General features: G+C 36.9%; 1 protein-coding gene across 10 annotated transcripts in view; it reads left to right on the top strand.

The window, feature by feature from the left end:
• Positions 1 to 14,998, top strand: part of PSD3 (pleckstrin and Sec7 domain containing 3) — an 804,858-nt gene that overhangs the window by 640,284 nt on the left and 149,576 nt on the right. For all 10 annotated transcript variants that reach the window (XM_069075744.1, XM_069075743.1, XM_069075746.1 and 7 more), the window contains one exon: positions 2,389 to 2,432. In XM_069075744.1, coding sequence (XP_068931845.1) covers positions 2,389 to 2,432 — 44 coding nt within the window. The remainder of the gene's footprint in view (positions 1 to 2,388; positions 2,433 to 14,998) is intronic.

Raw genomic sequence — 14,998 nt, 5'->3', positions numbered from 1 at the left:
TATACCGCAGTTTGTTCAATCATTCCCCAATTAATGGGGGTCCCTGCAGTTTCCAGTTCTTTGCCACCACAAAGAGAGCTGATATAAATATCCTGCTCACATTTCAAAGTAATAATTACTATTTGTAAATTTCCCTCTATCTTATTTTTTTCTCTCTTTTTTCACCTTATCTTCTCTGCCCTTCTCCACTTCACCTACCCCAACAAGAGCCGTACTCTTCCTCCCCAAAGTTATAAGTTGTACTGGATAATTCTAGTATCCCTTGTATGAGTCCAGTAACCAAGTCTGTAGAATCTGGGCAGCTAGGTGGCAGAGTTAATGATCTGTCTTTTTACAATTGAAGTTTCTGAGCCCATGATGACCTATGCGTCAAATAATTGGGCCCCTTTAAAGATAGCTATCCACTGGTACCTTTCCTGACATTCCCTTTCTCTGCCCTTTTCAGAATGTCCTGAAAATATCCACCTCTGTTAGTCTCCAGCTAGTGGGGTATACTACATAAACACATCATTATTTTACCCTTCTGACTGACTACATCCCTAGTCACTTTCAGGAAAATGAAGTGTCAAGATTTGGGAGCTGCTAGCAGTCCATTTTGGCTGGAGCAGAGATTATGTGAAAAGTGACAGTGTAAAATGAAGCTAGAAGAGTCTGTTGGAGCTAGACTGTTAATGATCTTAAATGCATGGCTAAGATCTTTGTTTTATCCTAAAATTAATAAAGAGCCTATGAAAAAAATGTTTCAGCAAGGAAGTGACCTAATCAGGCTTGTATATTAGCAAGATTAATTTGGTAACCACATGAATTATTTCCCTCATAATGACCAGTCATACATAATCTATTTAGTTTTTATTTTTCTATCTATCCCTTGTACCTTTGTACATCATAGGTGCATAATAAGTGTTCATAAATTGAATTGATCATCATCTATAGTTACCAGTGCAAAGTGACAGGTTTTTGTTAAGCTGACTCTATTGCATTTGATCCTGGGCAATGTGTGGATACTACTAGAGGTGGATGGACCAAGGATACTCATGGTATATTTTTATGATTTTAAAATTTTAATTTCGAATCCATAAGACTTAGAGAGTGACACATCTTTCATGGGACGGTAGGATATAAATTATGATATTCCTGACCATTCTTTAATCCCTCCTTTTGCACAGATCTTTCTACTTTGAATTTTTAAAATTCCAAAACATTACTACTGTTCCTTGCTAAGAAGATTAATAAGCCTGACCTTGGAATAGGTTCTAGACTGTGGCATTATAGAATATTGTCACATTTTATTCTGAACTGCCTTGTTCCACCGAGTACTTATCATTCCTATGAATGAGGCTCTATGGACCTTGGCCCTATGTCTAATTCCAAATGAAAATGTATGCAGTGTGAAGTCAAGTTATTAAAGATTATTGGTGATTGTGAACTTTTCAGAAATTTCACCCCTAAAAAAGATACTTTACTACTGATTTTCATGCTTTGTCTTGGTTGGTTCTTTCCATCTAACTTTATCTCATTAGTTTATGTATGGAATTTTTACTCTCATTTTCAAAAATAAACATAGTGAAGTGGGAGGTATGCTGGATTCGGAAACATAGGAGTTCAAAATTATGACCTCTTTTAGTTACTTCCCTATGAGACTTTGGGCAAATTATTTAACCTCTTAAGCCTTTTTTCTTCTCTGCTGAGAAGAAAATGTAAGATTTGTACCAGATGACTTGTGAGCTAACTTATAATTTTATTTTATAAGTTGGTTACATAGTTAAAATATACAGATACCATTACAAGAATTATCAGCAAGGTACCTTTTCATTCAGGCAGAAAATAAGAATGTGCAGCCTACTTTTAATCAATTCAGCTTCTTTTGTTGTCATTAGTGGGGGAAGCAGTATTATGCATCATGTTTAATTAAAAGTTGTTTTTTGGGATTTGGTTTTATTTTTCTTTTTGGAGGGGGGAAGATTGGGCAGTTGGAATTGAATGACTTGCCCAAGGTCACACAGCGTGTGAATCTGGATTTGAACTCATGTCCTCCTGACTCCAGGGCCCATGCTCCATTCACTGCGACACCTAGCCTCCCCTGTTTGTTTGTTTTTTACCCTGTGGAAAGTTTATTTTCAAGTTTTATTTTCTTCTATACGTGTTATGTACAGATACCATTTGTGCCCCTTTTCCCACTCACAGAATTGTCATTGGCCTCATAAAAAGGCTCTTGGTAAGAAGTGGCAGTAGGCTCTTGATGAATTGGGCCTATTCCTGTGATGAGTGTCTGGTCTCTGTGGGAGGTTGCTTGCTTTCTCATTTCTGCCTTGTTAGGCTTGTTTACTAAATTCTTCTAAAGGCAATAAAATGAGAAGAATAATCCCTTTTTGTTTTTTCTCTTTTCAGGCTCTCTACAATTCAATCAAGAATGAGAAACTCGAATGGGCAGTGTAAGTATATTATGTGGTATGCTTTAAATAAATTAAGTGTTCTTTCAGTGTTAACTCTGTATGTTAGAGGAACTCCCAATAAATAGTAAACACATCTTGTCAGGGTAGAATTTTTCCTGAAGGAGAGAATGATCTCCTTTGGGGATTTCTTTTAATACTGAGTGATGTTCACTCCACCATCAGACATGTTCCTGGTCGAGTCTTTGAATATTCATTTGAATATCAGTGTTAATCTTAATATGAACAAGACAAAGCATGAAGATGGTAGCTTGGTTTAGTGACTAGAGGACCAACCGTAAAGTTGAGAAGACGTGGCCTGAGATCCTGCTTTTGACATATCGGACAAATTGAGTCTCAATACTGGGAGTTCCTGACTATTGATGAAAACACAGGTCTAGATGAAAATAAAACAAAGCATCATAGTGCATAGTTAATAAATATTGATCAAGTACCTACTATGTGCCAGGTACTGTGCCATGAGTAAGTACTATAAATACAAAAAAGGAGGACGATCCCTGCCCTCCAGGAGCTTACGTTGTAACACAGTTCACTAAAGGAAGCTAAAATGGGGTTGAGTACCTGGTCCCCATGGATTGCTGAATGCAATTTAAGAATTAACAAAGACAGGCTCTTTATGATCTCTTAAGTAACTTAGACAACAAAATTAATTATTTTCAGGAATGTGATGAAAAAGTGTAAGTGTAATGTTTATATGAGAATTTTAAAAAATCATATTTCTAATGATATTCCATGAAAATCAGTCAATGATAGTCATGAAGCATTTATTAGGTACCCACATTGTGCTAAACACTGGAAATAATCACCTTCTAAACATCTCAGCTGCCATTTTAGATTCTAAGTGATTTCTGATTTTTATTTTTGTCTTCTCAATTAAGAATGGCACAGAGGATAGATTTGCTCATGTGACAGTGTATCAGTATATAGGAACTGAAATTTAAATCCTTGAATGCTATTACTTCCTCTATTGCCTTCGTCTATTGTGTGGCAATTCCTTTAGGCCATTAAATTGAAATATGGATCTAAAACCCCCTTCTGAATCCCTGGTATGGGATGATGGACCCTTTTTCATCTTTCTCACTTGTCACGCACCATTATGTACGTCACCATTCCACAGGTCAGCCAAGTACTTCCATTTAACTCAGAGGACAACACAAAATCCCCCCAAAAGCCATCAGAATAGAATGAATTTTAACTTACTTTAATATAAAATATTATGATATGTAGTACTGGACACAGAGAGAAGAGGGTGGCATCATGAATTATCAAGCAAGACAGTTCAAAGATAGAAGGCATCTTTGTCAGCCAATTGATTGATAAATCACGCCTATATTAAGTTCCAATTGTATGCCAGGTAGTGTGCAAGGAAGTTAAAAAACAAAAAAATATAAAATAGTTCCTGCCTTTTAGGAGCTTACATTCTCTTGGGGAAGACAAATAAATGCAAGGTAATTATAGATCATCTATTAACAGTTCCCTCACTTTACAGATGAAGAAACTAAAATTGGGAAAGGTTAAGGGCTTTGCCCAGGATTATATTACTAGCTACTAGCAGGTCTGTAGTAAGAATTTAGACCAGTGCTCTCACTCTTTGCCCATACTACGCTCTGTTGATCAAAGGTGTGGGGGGGCTGGAGGGCAGAGATGGGTATTGTCTCTGTACAAGAGCTGGAAGTCCCTGCTCTATCAATGTTGATAACTTCTCGCTCAAGGTAACTACCTATTTCTTCGTTAGTTGTAGTGCCAGCCTTGCCAATGTTCCTATCAAGAAGCAGATTGTTCTCATTGATTTGTCTGAATAAATCTCTTCTCAACCCTACACTGAAAGGTTGAACTCTGCTCTTACATATTGCCCTGTAATTCATTTTGCAACAAGAACTGTTTGGAACCTTTCTTATCTCTGCTTCTAAAATTGAATTGTTTTATATCAGCCTTCACATATCAAATTGTTCTAGGATATTGAGTGGGATGATGTTGCAAAGGAAACTTTAGGCTACTGGATAATGCATTTTCAGTGCCCTCAGGGCATCTAAAGGCTCTTTGCAATGGGTGGCACCACAGGCATACCACATATTAATTGTTCTTTCTAATGTTGTTTCTCTGTGACATTTCTAATATCCTATAACTGAGCCCAAGCATGAAGTCATACTTTAATATTGTTTGGCTAATTCCTTTTATGCTATTTCCCCAATTGTCATCTTGTTTTCATTGACTCAATGAACATATTAGATAATGTTTACCTATATGATCTCTGACTTCTCTATTATTCCTTCCTTTGAAGGAATGCATTATTGTCTTCCTTTAAAGAAAACAGTTTTGCCTATTTAGTGTTTTACTGATAGGAGAAACAAAGATAAATCTGACCTTAGATACTTACTAGCTGGGTGACCCTGGACAAGTCACTTAACTCTGTTTGTCTCAGTTTCCTCAACTGTGAAATGAGCTGGAGAAAGAAATGGCAAACCACTCCAGGATCCTTGCAACGAAAACCCAAAATGGGGTCACAAAGAGTCAAACATGACTGAAAAACAATACAACAACAAAAAGATATGGGGGTCTGTTGACCAGAAAAGCAAATTTTTGTGAAAGGAGTCAAAAAGAGGTTGAGTTGATCCGATAAATTGAGGCAGTTGGTTGATATGCCCTTTTCAGAAGCAATAGTAGTACTGATTTAAGTACTGTGTCCAGAGCAAGAGTTGAAAAGCACTGTGCAGATGGCAAGATGTATAGATGGAATATAAAGCATAATTTAGTCTGTGGCCAGCTAGATCATGAAGTCATAAATCTGGAGCTACAGGGATCCTCAAAGACCTGATAGTTCAGGTCCCCCATTTTACAGACGAGCAAACCAAGGCCCAGAAAGAAAACTCACTTGTCAAGGATAACAACATACTACTGATGCCCAGTAACTTGCATTTTGTGGAATAAATATTGATTATTCTCCTTCTCCCTTCCTACCTATCCCCACTAAATTTATCTAGTTTAGGAATTGAAGTAATCTATTCCCAAAGTTGCGTTCTAGTTTGATGAATAATTAATTACTCCTTGTTGACACAGACCATGCTATTTGGAACAGGTATAACCTTTAATGATCATTTATATAGGAGTTACTTTGTACCAGGCACTATGCTAAATACTTTATAATTATCTCATTTGATCCTTACAACAACCCTGGGAAGTAGGTTCTATCATTATCTCCATTTTACAGATGAGGAAACTGAGATAGGTTAAATGACTTGCCCAAGGTCATGCAGCTAGTAAGTGACTGAGCTAAAATTTAAACTTAGCTATTCCTGACTCCACTCCAGTACTCTATCCACAGTGTCTCCTTGCTTGCTGCTCAGATTTTGCCTCAGGATAGCTTCCTTCCATTTTTCATTTTTGTTTAAATAACCAATTACAATTATTTAAATTCTCAAAAGATGATTTCTTGCATAATTTAATTTTCTCATTTTTAGGATATTAATCCACTAATGATTCTGGATTTCTAAAACATTCTTAGACTAAGTACTTCTTAGTAGTATATTTGAGTAGAGTGAGCCCTCTCTCTAGTAGTAAATTTCTCACTCAAATGTAATGACCTTTCATTAATATTAGGCCTTTCCCATAAAAATGTGGAAGTGATTATTTCCTTAAACTTTAAAATACTGTTCTAAAAGAGGGTAAGGTCAGCAGTGAAGCAATGACCTTATTTTTGCAGGTGAGAAAATTGAGATCCAGAGATATTTCTTTAAAGTTAAATCTACATATTCTAAATATTTATGAGAATTCTTTTCAATGTGATGAAATGTGAATCAATGTGAATGAAAACAAATATTACTTTTCCCCCTCCACTATTATAGTTTTTAGTTAATGATGGAAAGATTACATTTAAACAAACATCATATTACATTACATTTAAACAAACAAAAATATTTGCATAGGACATATTTACTATAAAGAACAGTCACAGGGCAGCTAGGTGATGCAGTGAATAGGTGCCAGCCCTGGAGTCAGGAGGACCTGAGTTCAAATTCAGTCTCAGACAGTTGTCACAGCTGCGTGACCTTGGGCAAGTCACTTAACTGCAATTGCCCTGCCTTGCCCTTCCAAAAAGCAAAAGAAAAAAAAATAAAAAGTAAAAAGGCTGTGGACAAGTGTAAGATCTGGGTTAAAATCGTCTGCCACCTATTCCTTGTGTGACCATGGGCAAATCATTAATAAGTTTCAGCCTCAGTTTCTTCATCCAAAAAGTAAGTGGTTGAACTAAATGGTGTCTAATATTCCTTTCATCTTTAAATCCTGCATTCCTAGAGCATTAGAAAATGGATAGTGCTGCTTGCTTTTGCAGTAAAAATATCAGGAAGACTGTACATCAAATAGAGTACAAAAAAAGGGAAGAAAAAGAAGTAAATATATTAGAGTTGACTCTGAAAATTTGGAATTGACTCTAAAACTGTCCTCCTGTATCCTAGAGATGATAGAGAAGAAAGTATTTATTAAGTACTTGCTATGCACAAAGTACTATGCCAGGAGCTAAGGGTATGCACGGGAAAGTAAGACAATCCTAACTTTGAAGGACTTCATATTCTATTGAGAGAAGCAGCACATTTAGGATTTTTGTGCTATAAGTAAAGTGGAAATGCTTTGTAGTGATCCTTACGATGCAGCCCCCAAAAAGTCTGTGACACATCTTATTTAGTGTCATTTCCATTGATAAAAACCATATCCGTTTTCCAACATTGATCCATTTGATAATGCCAAGGACTTGGGTGGTGAGAACCTTGTTTTCTGGGATTTCAGCAGCTGTTAAAGATAAGGGGGCCTTTTGGTGGCCTTTGTAGAAGTAATCATCAGGGTGAATCTCCAAGAGATTCCTGGGGGTGATGATTGCAGAGTCTGATAAAGCAGGGCCAGTAGTCTGGAGATTATTGTTATTTTTTGTGCTCCTGGGCTTATCTTTCCATAATTGGCTTTTGGTCATAGGATCATCTAGAACTGGAAAGAACCTTAGGTGTCATATAGTCGAACTCCCTCATTTGCACATGAGAAAACTCCTACCCAAAGAAGTTAAGCGATTTGCCGAGGTCACATGGGTAGAAAGCATTAGAAGCAGGATTTGAACCCATATCCTGTGACTCCAGAATCACTACCCTTTGCAGTGTTCCATATTGCCTTCTTAACTCAGTAGTTTTTATCTGAAGGGCTAAAAATGATAGATAAGTTAGTTGTTAATTGAAAAAGAAGTTTAATCTAGGCTTTAGAAGATGAAAATAAGAGGGGCATAGTTGGGTCCCTGTTGGCTTTATTGGGAGTTTGAATCACATTCTGCACTTAAGTATCTTTTTGGTGTGTAAGCACCAGTTCCTTATGATAATCTTCTAAACATTCCCATGTCAAGAGTTACAGAAACATAAAAGATTAATCTTTGTTTATTATGTGAATATGTGAAGGACGTTTCATTTTTAGAGACACAACACGGAGTTTGTGCATCAGTGAAGAGTATCAGCTTCATTCCTTATGTATGTTGCGAATTACATCAACATTTAGAAGAGAATGGCAGCGTCCTTCTTACAGCTGAAATATTCGTGGGCATGATGCTGAAAAGAGAGCAATAGAGTACGATGCAGTCTGTTGATCATGTAATCTTAATCATCTTTCTTCATATCTTTTTTACTTCAGAATAAGAGGAACAGTCAGGTGGCAAACAGACGGAAAACTATATAGTGTTAATGGCCTCAGTGGAACTGAAGGAACCTTAAAGTCAATGAGATGAAAAGTTTTATGGAACGAGGGATTAGAGGGACTTTTTTTTTTATCACAAGTCCATCATTTAGATCATTTTTTTTGAGTCAGTTTTAGAGCACTATTTACAGAATGATACAAGTAAGGCAAAAATATTTTGTAAAAGTAAAATATTTAATTCCAGACTAAGTGCATACATATATTCAACAGCTTTCGTATGTATGTATATATGTGTATGTATGTACATGTACACACAATTATACACACATCTGTTTATAAAAGTGTTGTCATTGCTTTTAAAAGACAAGGTATATATGTGCATGCGTATATGTATGTGTATATATGATGTACAGCCATATCATGCATGTGGGCATACATATACATACGTGTGCATTGGCTATTGAAGGCCATGATAGTGCTTTCATATACAGATGTGTGTATACATGTACACACATTGTTGTATGTGTATATGTACACACATGCACATGTGTACATAAAAGCAATTATTACTTTCAACCTCTGTGTGAATGTGTGCACACGTGCACAAAAGCCATATATATGTATATACACACATGTGTGTATATGTATATGTGTGTGTATTTATTTACAGGAGGTATAGTAAGAAAGAGAAAAATCAATTAGCTGGATCAATAGTAAAGAAAGTATATCCCAATGGATGAACAGCTTGAATTGTTTATTACTGATATACTTTGAAAAGCTTCCCAGTAGAGTTTTCAGGAACATTTATTCAAGCTGGCTGGTTACCAGTGCATTACCAACCCAACAAATGAGGTTCTTTTTTTCTTTTCTGGCTTTCTTTGTAATGTTTTAACTAACCCCCAAGTTTGAGTTTTGCATTCTTTTTAATTTTTTTTAATTTTAGGAAGGGTATGGTTATTACTTTCAATAGACAAATCTTTCAATTTCTAAATTGCTTAAACAGAAAAGAAAAATTAAAAAACAAAGCTGCTTTTTTTCTTCCCTTTCACATATGACATTTTTCAGTGACATCAAAAGAATGAAAGAAAAACTACCCTCCAAAGGTTGTGGACATACTTATGTTTTTTAACAGTCACCAAAACATACTTGTACCTTTGTGCAATCACTACATAATCTCCATGTTTATCATTGGTCCTCTTCAAAAACAGATGAACCACAACAACAACATTATTCCCTCATAAAGAAAAATGGTATTTGAAGGTTTCAGAGTAGAAAAAATACCAGTTTTTAGGGAAAAAATCAGTTTTTACCCAAATTACCCATATTCAACTTGTCATTTCTTTTTCAGAGTATACCAATATGTCATGTTTGAATGTAGTATGCTAAGACTCATTCATGTTGAAAAGTAACCCACCCACAGAAAACATTTTATGTTGTACTGAGGCCATGAATCCAACTCCATTTCATAGAGGGGCCATAGGTATGACTTTTGCCACCAATTTTTGCCAAAATTGGGTGTTTGGAAAACAACACATTTCCAAGGAAACATGAAGATATCAAAATATACAAGTCTCATTCTCAAACTCTATTTACTCTCATAGGTTTAACCTCAAGAAGAGGGTTATAGTCTTATTTTGTTATCTTGAAATGGGTATTGATAGACCTCAATTCCTTGTCCTTCTAAGAACTTAGGTGTAAGGAAGCCAGAGTCCTAGAAGAAAGGGAAATAAATATTATCTAAATGCATCTTCCATCCTCTCAAGCATAATGATACCATTATCTGAAACCTTTCAAATAATTCAAATAGCATTGCCTCCAAATTAAGTTTGTGCAGTTACCTTAAACTTTTGCCACTTACCTTTGTGTGTCTGCCTCCTAACTGTGTAGGAGACCTAGATGGTATGTTCTGTATATGGAAATCCCATTGGTTAATGTAGTAGCCCACAGATACCCCAGAAAACCTGTGATATTCTTAGCCTGCCTGTAAGTGCATTGGATATTAAAACTCAAATTTAAGATTGATGCATAATCTTGTTTACAGTGATGTTGGGGATGCATTCCCTTCCTGAGGGGAAGAGTGTTTTGTTGACTGAGGATAAAATGTCATGGAGCCTCACAAGTCACACTCAATTTTCTAGGTGCAATTGTTTCTCTTAAGTACATCTGAAAGCTAAATTCCTGTCTTTTCAGGATAAATAACAATGTAAACTTTTGGGGGGCAAAAAAAAGAATTGGGAGTCATTTCTAACGAGGTTTATGATCTTTCTGTTTAAAATTCTGCAACTCTCTGATGCTATGATTCATAAACTCTTCTGGGTGTGAACTATCAGCCTCAGAGTTAATTACTTCTTTACCTAAGAGTTCCCTTAGACTTTCAGAATGTGAACCACCAGGCATCCTGACTCTCATTAGTGCCCAGCTGGAAGGTACTTAGAATTATAGTTAGATCTGAAAAGCTCCTTGAAGTTCATCTAGTCCAGTCCCTTCCTCTTATGGATGAGAAAACTGAAGAGCCCAAGACGTTAGTTAAGAGGTGATTTGCCTAAGGCCATCCAGCTAACTAGAAACATAACTGGGAAGAAAGCCTAGTCAGTGAATAGCCCTTTTACCTACCCTAGGCAATATCATTTAGTCTCCCAAACAGACACCTCCCCAAAGTCCCTACCTCCCCCCAAAAGAAACAAATCGTCATTATCAGGGAGGGCCTAAGAAAAGAGAGTATAATACCTTGGTGCATTGTTTTAATGCTGTAGCTATTTAATATAGCAATAAATGATTAGTTTGCATAAGTGTGGATCAGGTAATGTTTCACCTATACATTCTGGGAAAATAAATAATTTGAATATGACAGCTTTTATACCTTCTCTACCTCCCACCCTCAAATTATTGGGTTTTAGTATTTGTGCATTTGGAGCGTAGATTTTCAAGATAACAAAATAAACTTTCTCAAAAGAGAAAGGTAGAAGGTGAAGTAAAAATATTAGTGGTATCATTCTCTGTGAGGTCAATTTTGCCAGTACTAAAGTGGATCCTTTTTTTGATGACTATAATATATTTATAATTCCCAAGGCTATCCCAGGATAACAAAATAGGTCTTGAGGTCAATGCCTGAAAAACCTATGAGAGTGAATAGAGTTCTAGAAGAGACTTTGTATATTCTGATATTTCATGTTTCCTTAGAATATGTTGTTTTTCAAACAACCGATTTTGACACCTTTTGAAGACAATTGGTTTTCTTTCTGCATGCATGGTTGAGTGTGATAGTATTAGTTGTATTAATATTATAAATTCTTAACCCCTTTTCAAGGTTCCAAAAGTAAAAGGCACCTGATGTAAATGGTACATAACTCAAGAGAAGCTTAATGTTCAAAGGGCATAAAAGGAATAGCAAAGAGTAAAGGTTTTCTATAGCTTTTATCATTTTTTAAATGGAGTGCAGTGTTAAGAATAGATAGGTTAGCCTACCCAGAGAACTATGCACCTTACACAAGATGTGGTAGGTACATCAGAAGTTCACAATTTTTAAAAATTGATTTTGTAACCTGTCTTATACTCCAATGTCTCAAGAGAAGATAAGCTCCCAGGAGTTTTCTTAACTGGTGAATGGCCTATTTCTGTGTTCGTTATTTTTTCCACAGTCGGGGCAGAGAACTCCATGGCATCTCCCCTTTTGTCGTTTTCAGAAAATCATTTATAGCATCATCTTCAGCAAATGATCTGCCAGAGTAGCTCAGAGAAAGTCATTAGAGTAATAGATCCTCAAAAGTAGCAGTGAATTTTGTCTATATGATCTGTAACTTGGTATCTTCAATTTATATTCCCCTAACTTTTATTGATTTATTTGCTCCTGATGGAGAGGTAAAAGTTACTGCTTTCAGAGGTCCTCTGTTCAGGTACTAGTGATGTTTTCTAATAAAGCTAGGAGTCTAGGGGATTTGGTCTCATTAACTAAAGTTGCTGATCACTGCACTTGGCAAGATGAAGGCTCCAAGGAAAGAAAAGCAAACAACTCAAGACTTTTATGTTCAAAAGAGAAAGGCTGAAGATGAAGTAAAAATATTAGTAGTATCATTCTCTGTGAGGTCAACTTTGCCAGAACTGAAATGGCTCCCTTTTTTATGACTATGATAGATTTATAATTCCCAAGGCTAGAAATTTTTATCCCTCCTCTAACTATTTACTGAAATGCCACAGTCCCAATCTAATTCCTCAATAATATAGAGGAAATCCTGAGTTCTTGAAAGTTGTATTGGGAAGTATAAACTTGGCTGTCTGAATTCCAGGCCCACGTCACCAACATTATCACCTGCTGGCTATTGACACCTAAATGTCCCAGAGGCATTCCAAGCTCAGTATGTCCAAAATGAACTTAGCTTCCCATTTAAATTCTCACTTTGCCCTAGTCACTCAGTCTCACAAGCTCTCACAGTCTTCCTCGACTTTCCTCTCTCTTTTGTATATCCAATTTATATAGCCCCCCTTCTGTATATCCAAGGAACTGCCATTTCTTGTTAATTGTACTTCTGTAACAGCTCTCCTATCTGTCCCCTTCCCTCCTGTCACACAGCCACCATCCTAGTTCAAACCTCCATCCCCTCTTGTCTCAAATGTTCTAAAACCCTCCTTATGGGCCTGCTTGCTTTCAATTTTCCCCCTCTCTAATCTAGACTCAATATAACTACAAATTCATATCCCCAAGAAATGAATCTGATCATGTAATTTCTCTGCTCAAAAAACATCGTTGACTCCCTATTGCCTCTTAAATAAAAAGCACAGTTCTCAGCCTGATATAGTCATGTTCTAGCCTGATATAGTCATGTTCTAGCCATTTCATACTACTGTTTATTCATTCTATATCCAAAGTATATTGAACCATGAGCTATTCCTTGAACTCAAGACTCCATTTCCTGTTTCTGATCTTTATGCTGGGTGTTTCCCCAATATCTGGAATGCTTTTCCTCCTCTTCTCCACTTCTTGGAATCCTCAGATTCCTTTATGGCTGAATTCAGGTGTCTCCTACTGAAACCTTTTTGCAATCCTCCCTCCTCCCCCAAACCTTCCCCCTCTTTCTCTCCGAGTGTTATCCTGTATTTATTTGATCACATGTTATATTCCACTCTCACCCCCCACTCTGGTATAATGTAATCTCAAGGGCAAATACTGTTTTTCGTTTTGTGTCTATATCTCCAATATCAGTTACAAACATTTGTTGAACCATGCATGGTGGCACATGCAAGCCTGTTATTGCTGCTGGGGTGGCTGAGACAAGCTGATCTCTTGAGCATGAAGTTCTGAGCTGCAGTAAGCTTAAGTCTAGTGTCAGTATGGTGACTGCCTGAAGGTGGTGATTTACCACATTGCATAAAGAGGAGAAAACCAGCTCAGTGTGGAAGTGGAGCAGGTCAAAACTCCTATGCTGATTATTAGTGGGACTGGTCCATGAATAACCACTACATTTCTAGCCTGAGTGAGATAGGGATACCCAGTTTTTGAAAATAAATAGATTGGGGTCCAAGGGGAGAGGAAGGGAAGGGATAAGCATTTATTAAGTGCCTAATGTGTACCAGGCATTTTACAAATATTTATCTCATCTTATCCTCATGATAGCTCAGCAAGGTAAATGCTATTATTATCTCCATTTTACAATTGAGGAAACTGAGGCAGATTAAGTGATCTGCTTAGGGTTGCCCAGCTAGTAAGCATGTGAGTCTGCATTTGAACTCGGGTTTCTCTGATTCCAGGCCCAGTGCTCTGTGGCCTGCCTGCCCAATAGTTGGATGGATGGATGGATGGATGGATGGGTGGGTGGATGGGTGGATGGATGGATGGATGGATGGATGGATGGATGGATGGACAGATGGATGGATGGATGAATGGACACATACATGCATACATTTATATATGTATGTGATTTGTAGAATTGAATTGCTGTCCAAGGAGCAGCCTGGTTAAATATGGAGACTCATCACTAGCATTAGTCCATAAGTTAAAAAAAAAAAATCAGTCTTGAATTCTGTTTTCCAGTTTCCATTTTATTTTAGTTTTTTTATTATGAATTTGATGAGCATCAACCAACATGAACATTTCAATATACAAAGAACACTGAAGTTGTAGGCCTGGGCAATTAAGAAGATAGTACTTTCTTCAACAGTATTGGGGAAATTCTTAAGAAGGAAGGTTTTCAAGGGAATGATGATGAATTCTGTTTTGGACATAATGAATTTCAAATGCCTACAAGACTTCCACTTTGGCATGGCCAAAATTGAATCGGTGATACAGGACTGTAGGTCTGAAGAGAAACTGGGGCTGGATATCATCTGTATACTGATAATAATTGAACTCGTGAGAGTTGATGAAATCACCACCTGAGATATAGCATAGAGCAAAAAGAGAAGAGGGCCCAGGGCAGAATCTTGGGGAATACCCACAGTAAGTGGGCATGTCATAGATGAAGACCTAGCAAGCAAAGGAGCAGGCAGTCATACAGATAGGAGAAGAACTCTATGTTGGTCTCAAGATGAGTATGAAATCATTCTTCTAGTAGAAGACTTGTCTCTTGAGTCTGTCATTTACAAGTAAAATATCAGCAAGACAAGGTATTGTTTACAGATGATCTAAACACCATACAATTCTTAGCTCTGCTCCTTCTTTCACCACTATGCCACTGTTGTGGAAGGGCCACACAAAACTTGGGACTGTTTGTAATTTTCTTTGCTTAATTGGCCGCCAATGCTAAATAATTCATCAGTTGCTAGGCTACAGGTGATTAACTTCTCCATACTTAACTCCATAACTCCTTGAAAAGCAGACTCAATCTGTTGCTGGAACCATATTGGAAAGCCTTTCCAGCATGGTAGAACCTGCTAGGGCTTGAATCATTACC

This window comes from Petaurus breviceps, unplaced genomic scaffold, assembly GCF_028583685.1.
Source record: "Petaurus breviceps papuanus isolate PSGF00001 unplaced genomic scaffold, PetGlider_PUasm1.0 90919, whole genome shotgun sequence".
Lineage (NCBI taxonomy): Eukaryota > Metazoa > Chordata > Mammalia > Diprotodontia > Petauridae > Petaurus > Petaurus breviceps.
This window is presented reverse-complemented; position numbering and strand designations above follow the sequence as displayed.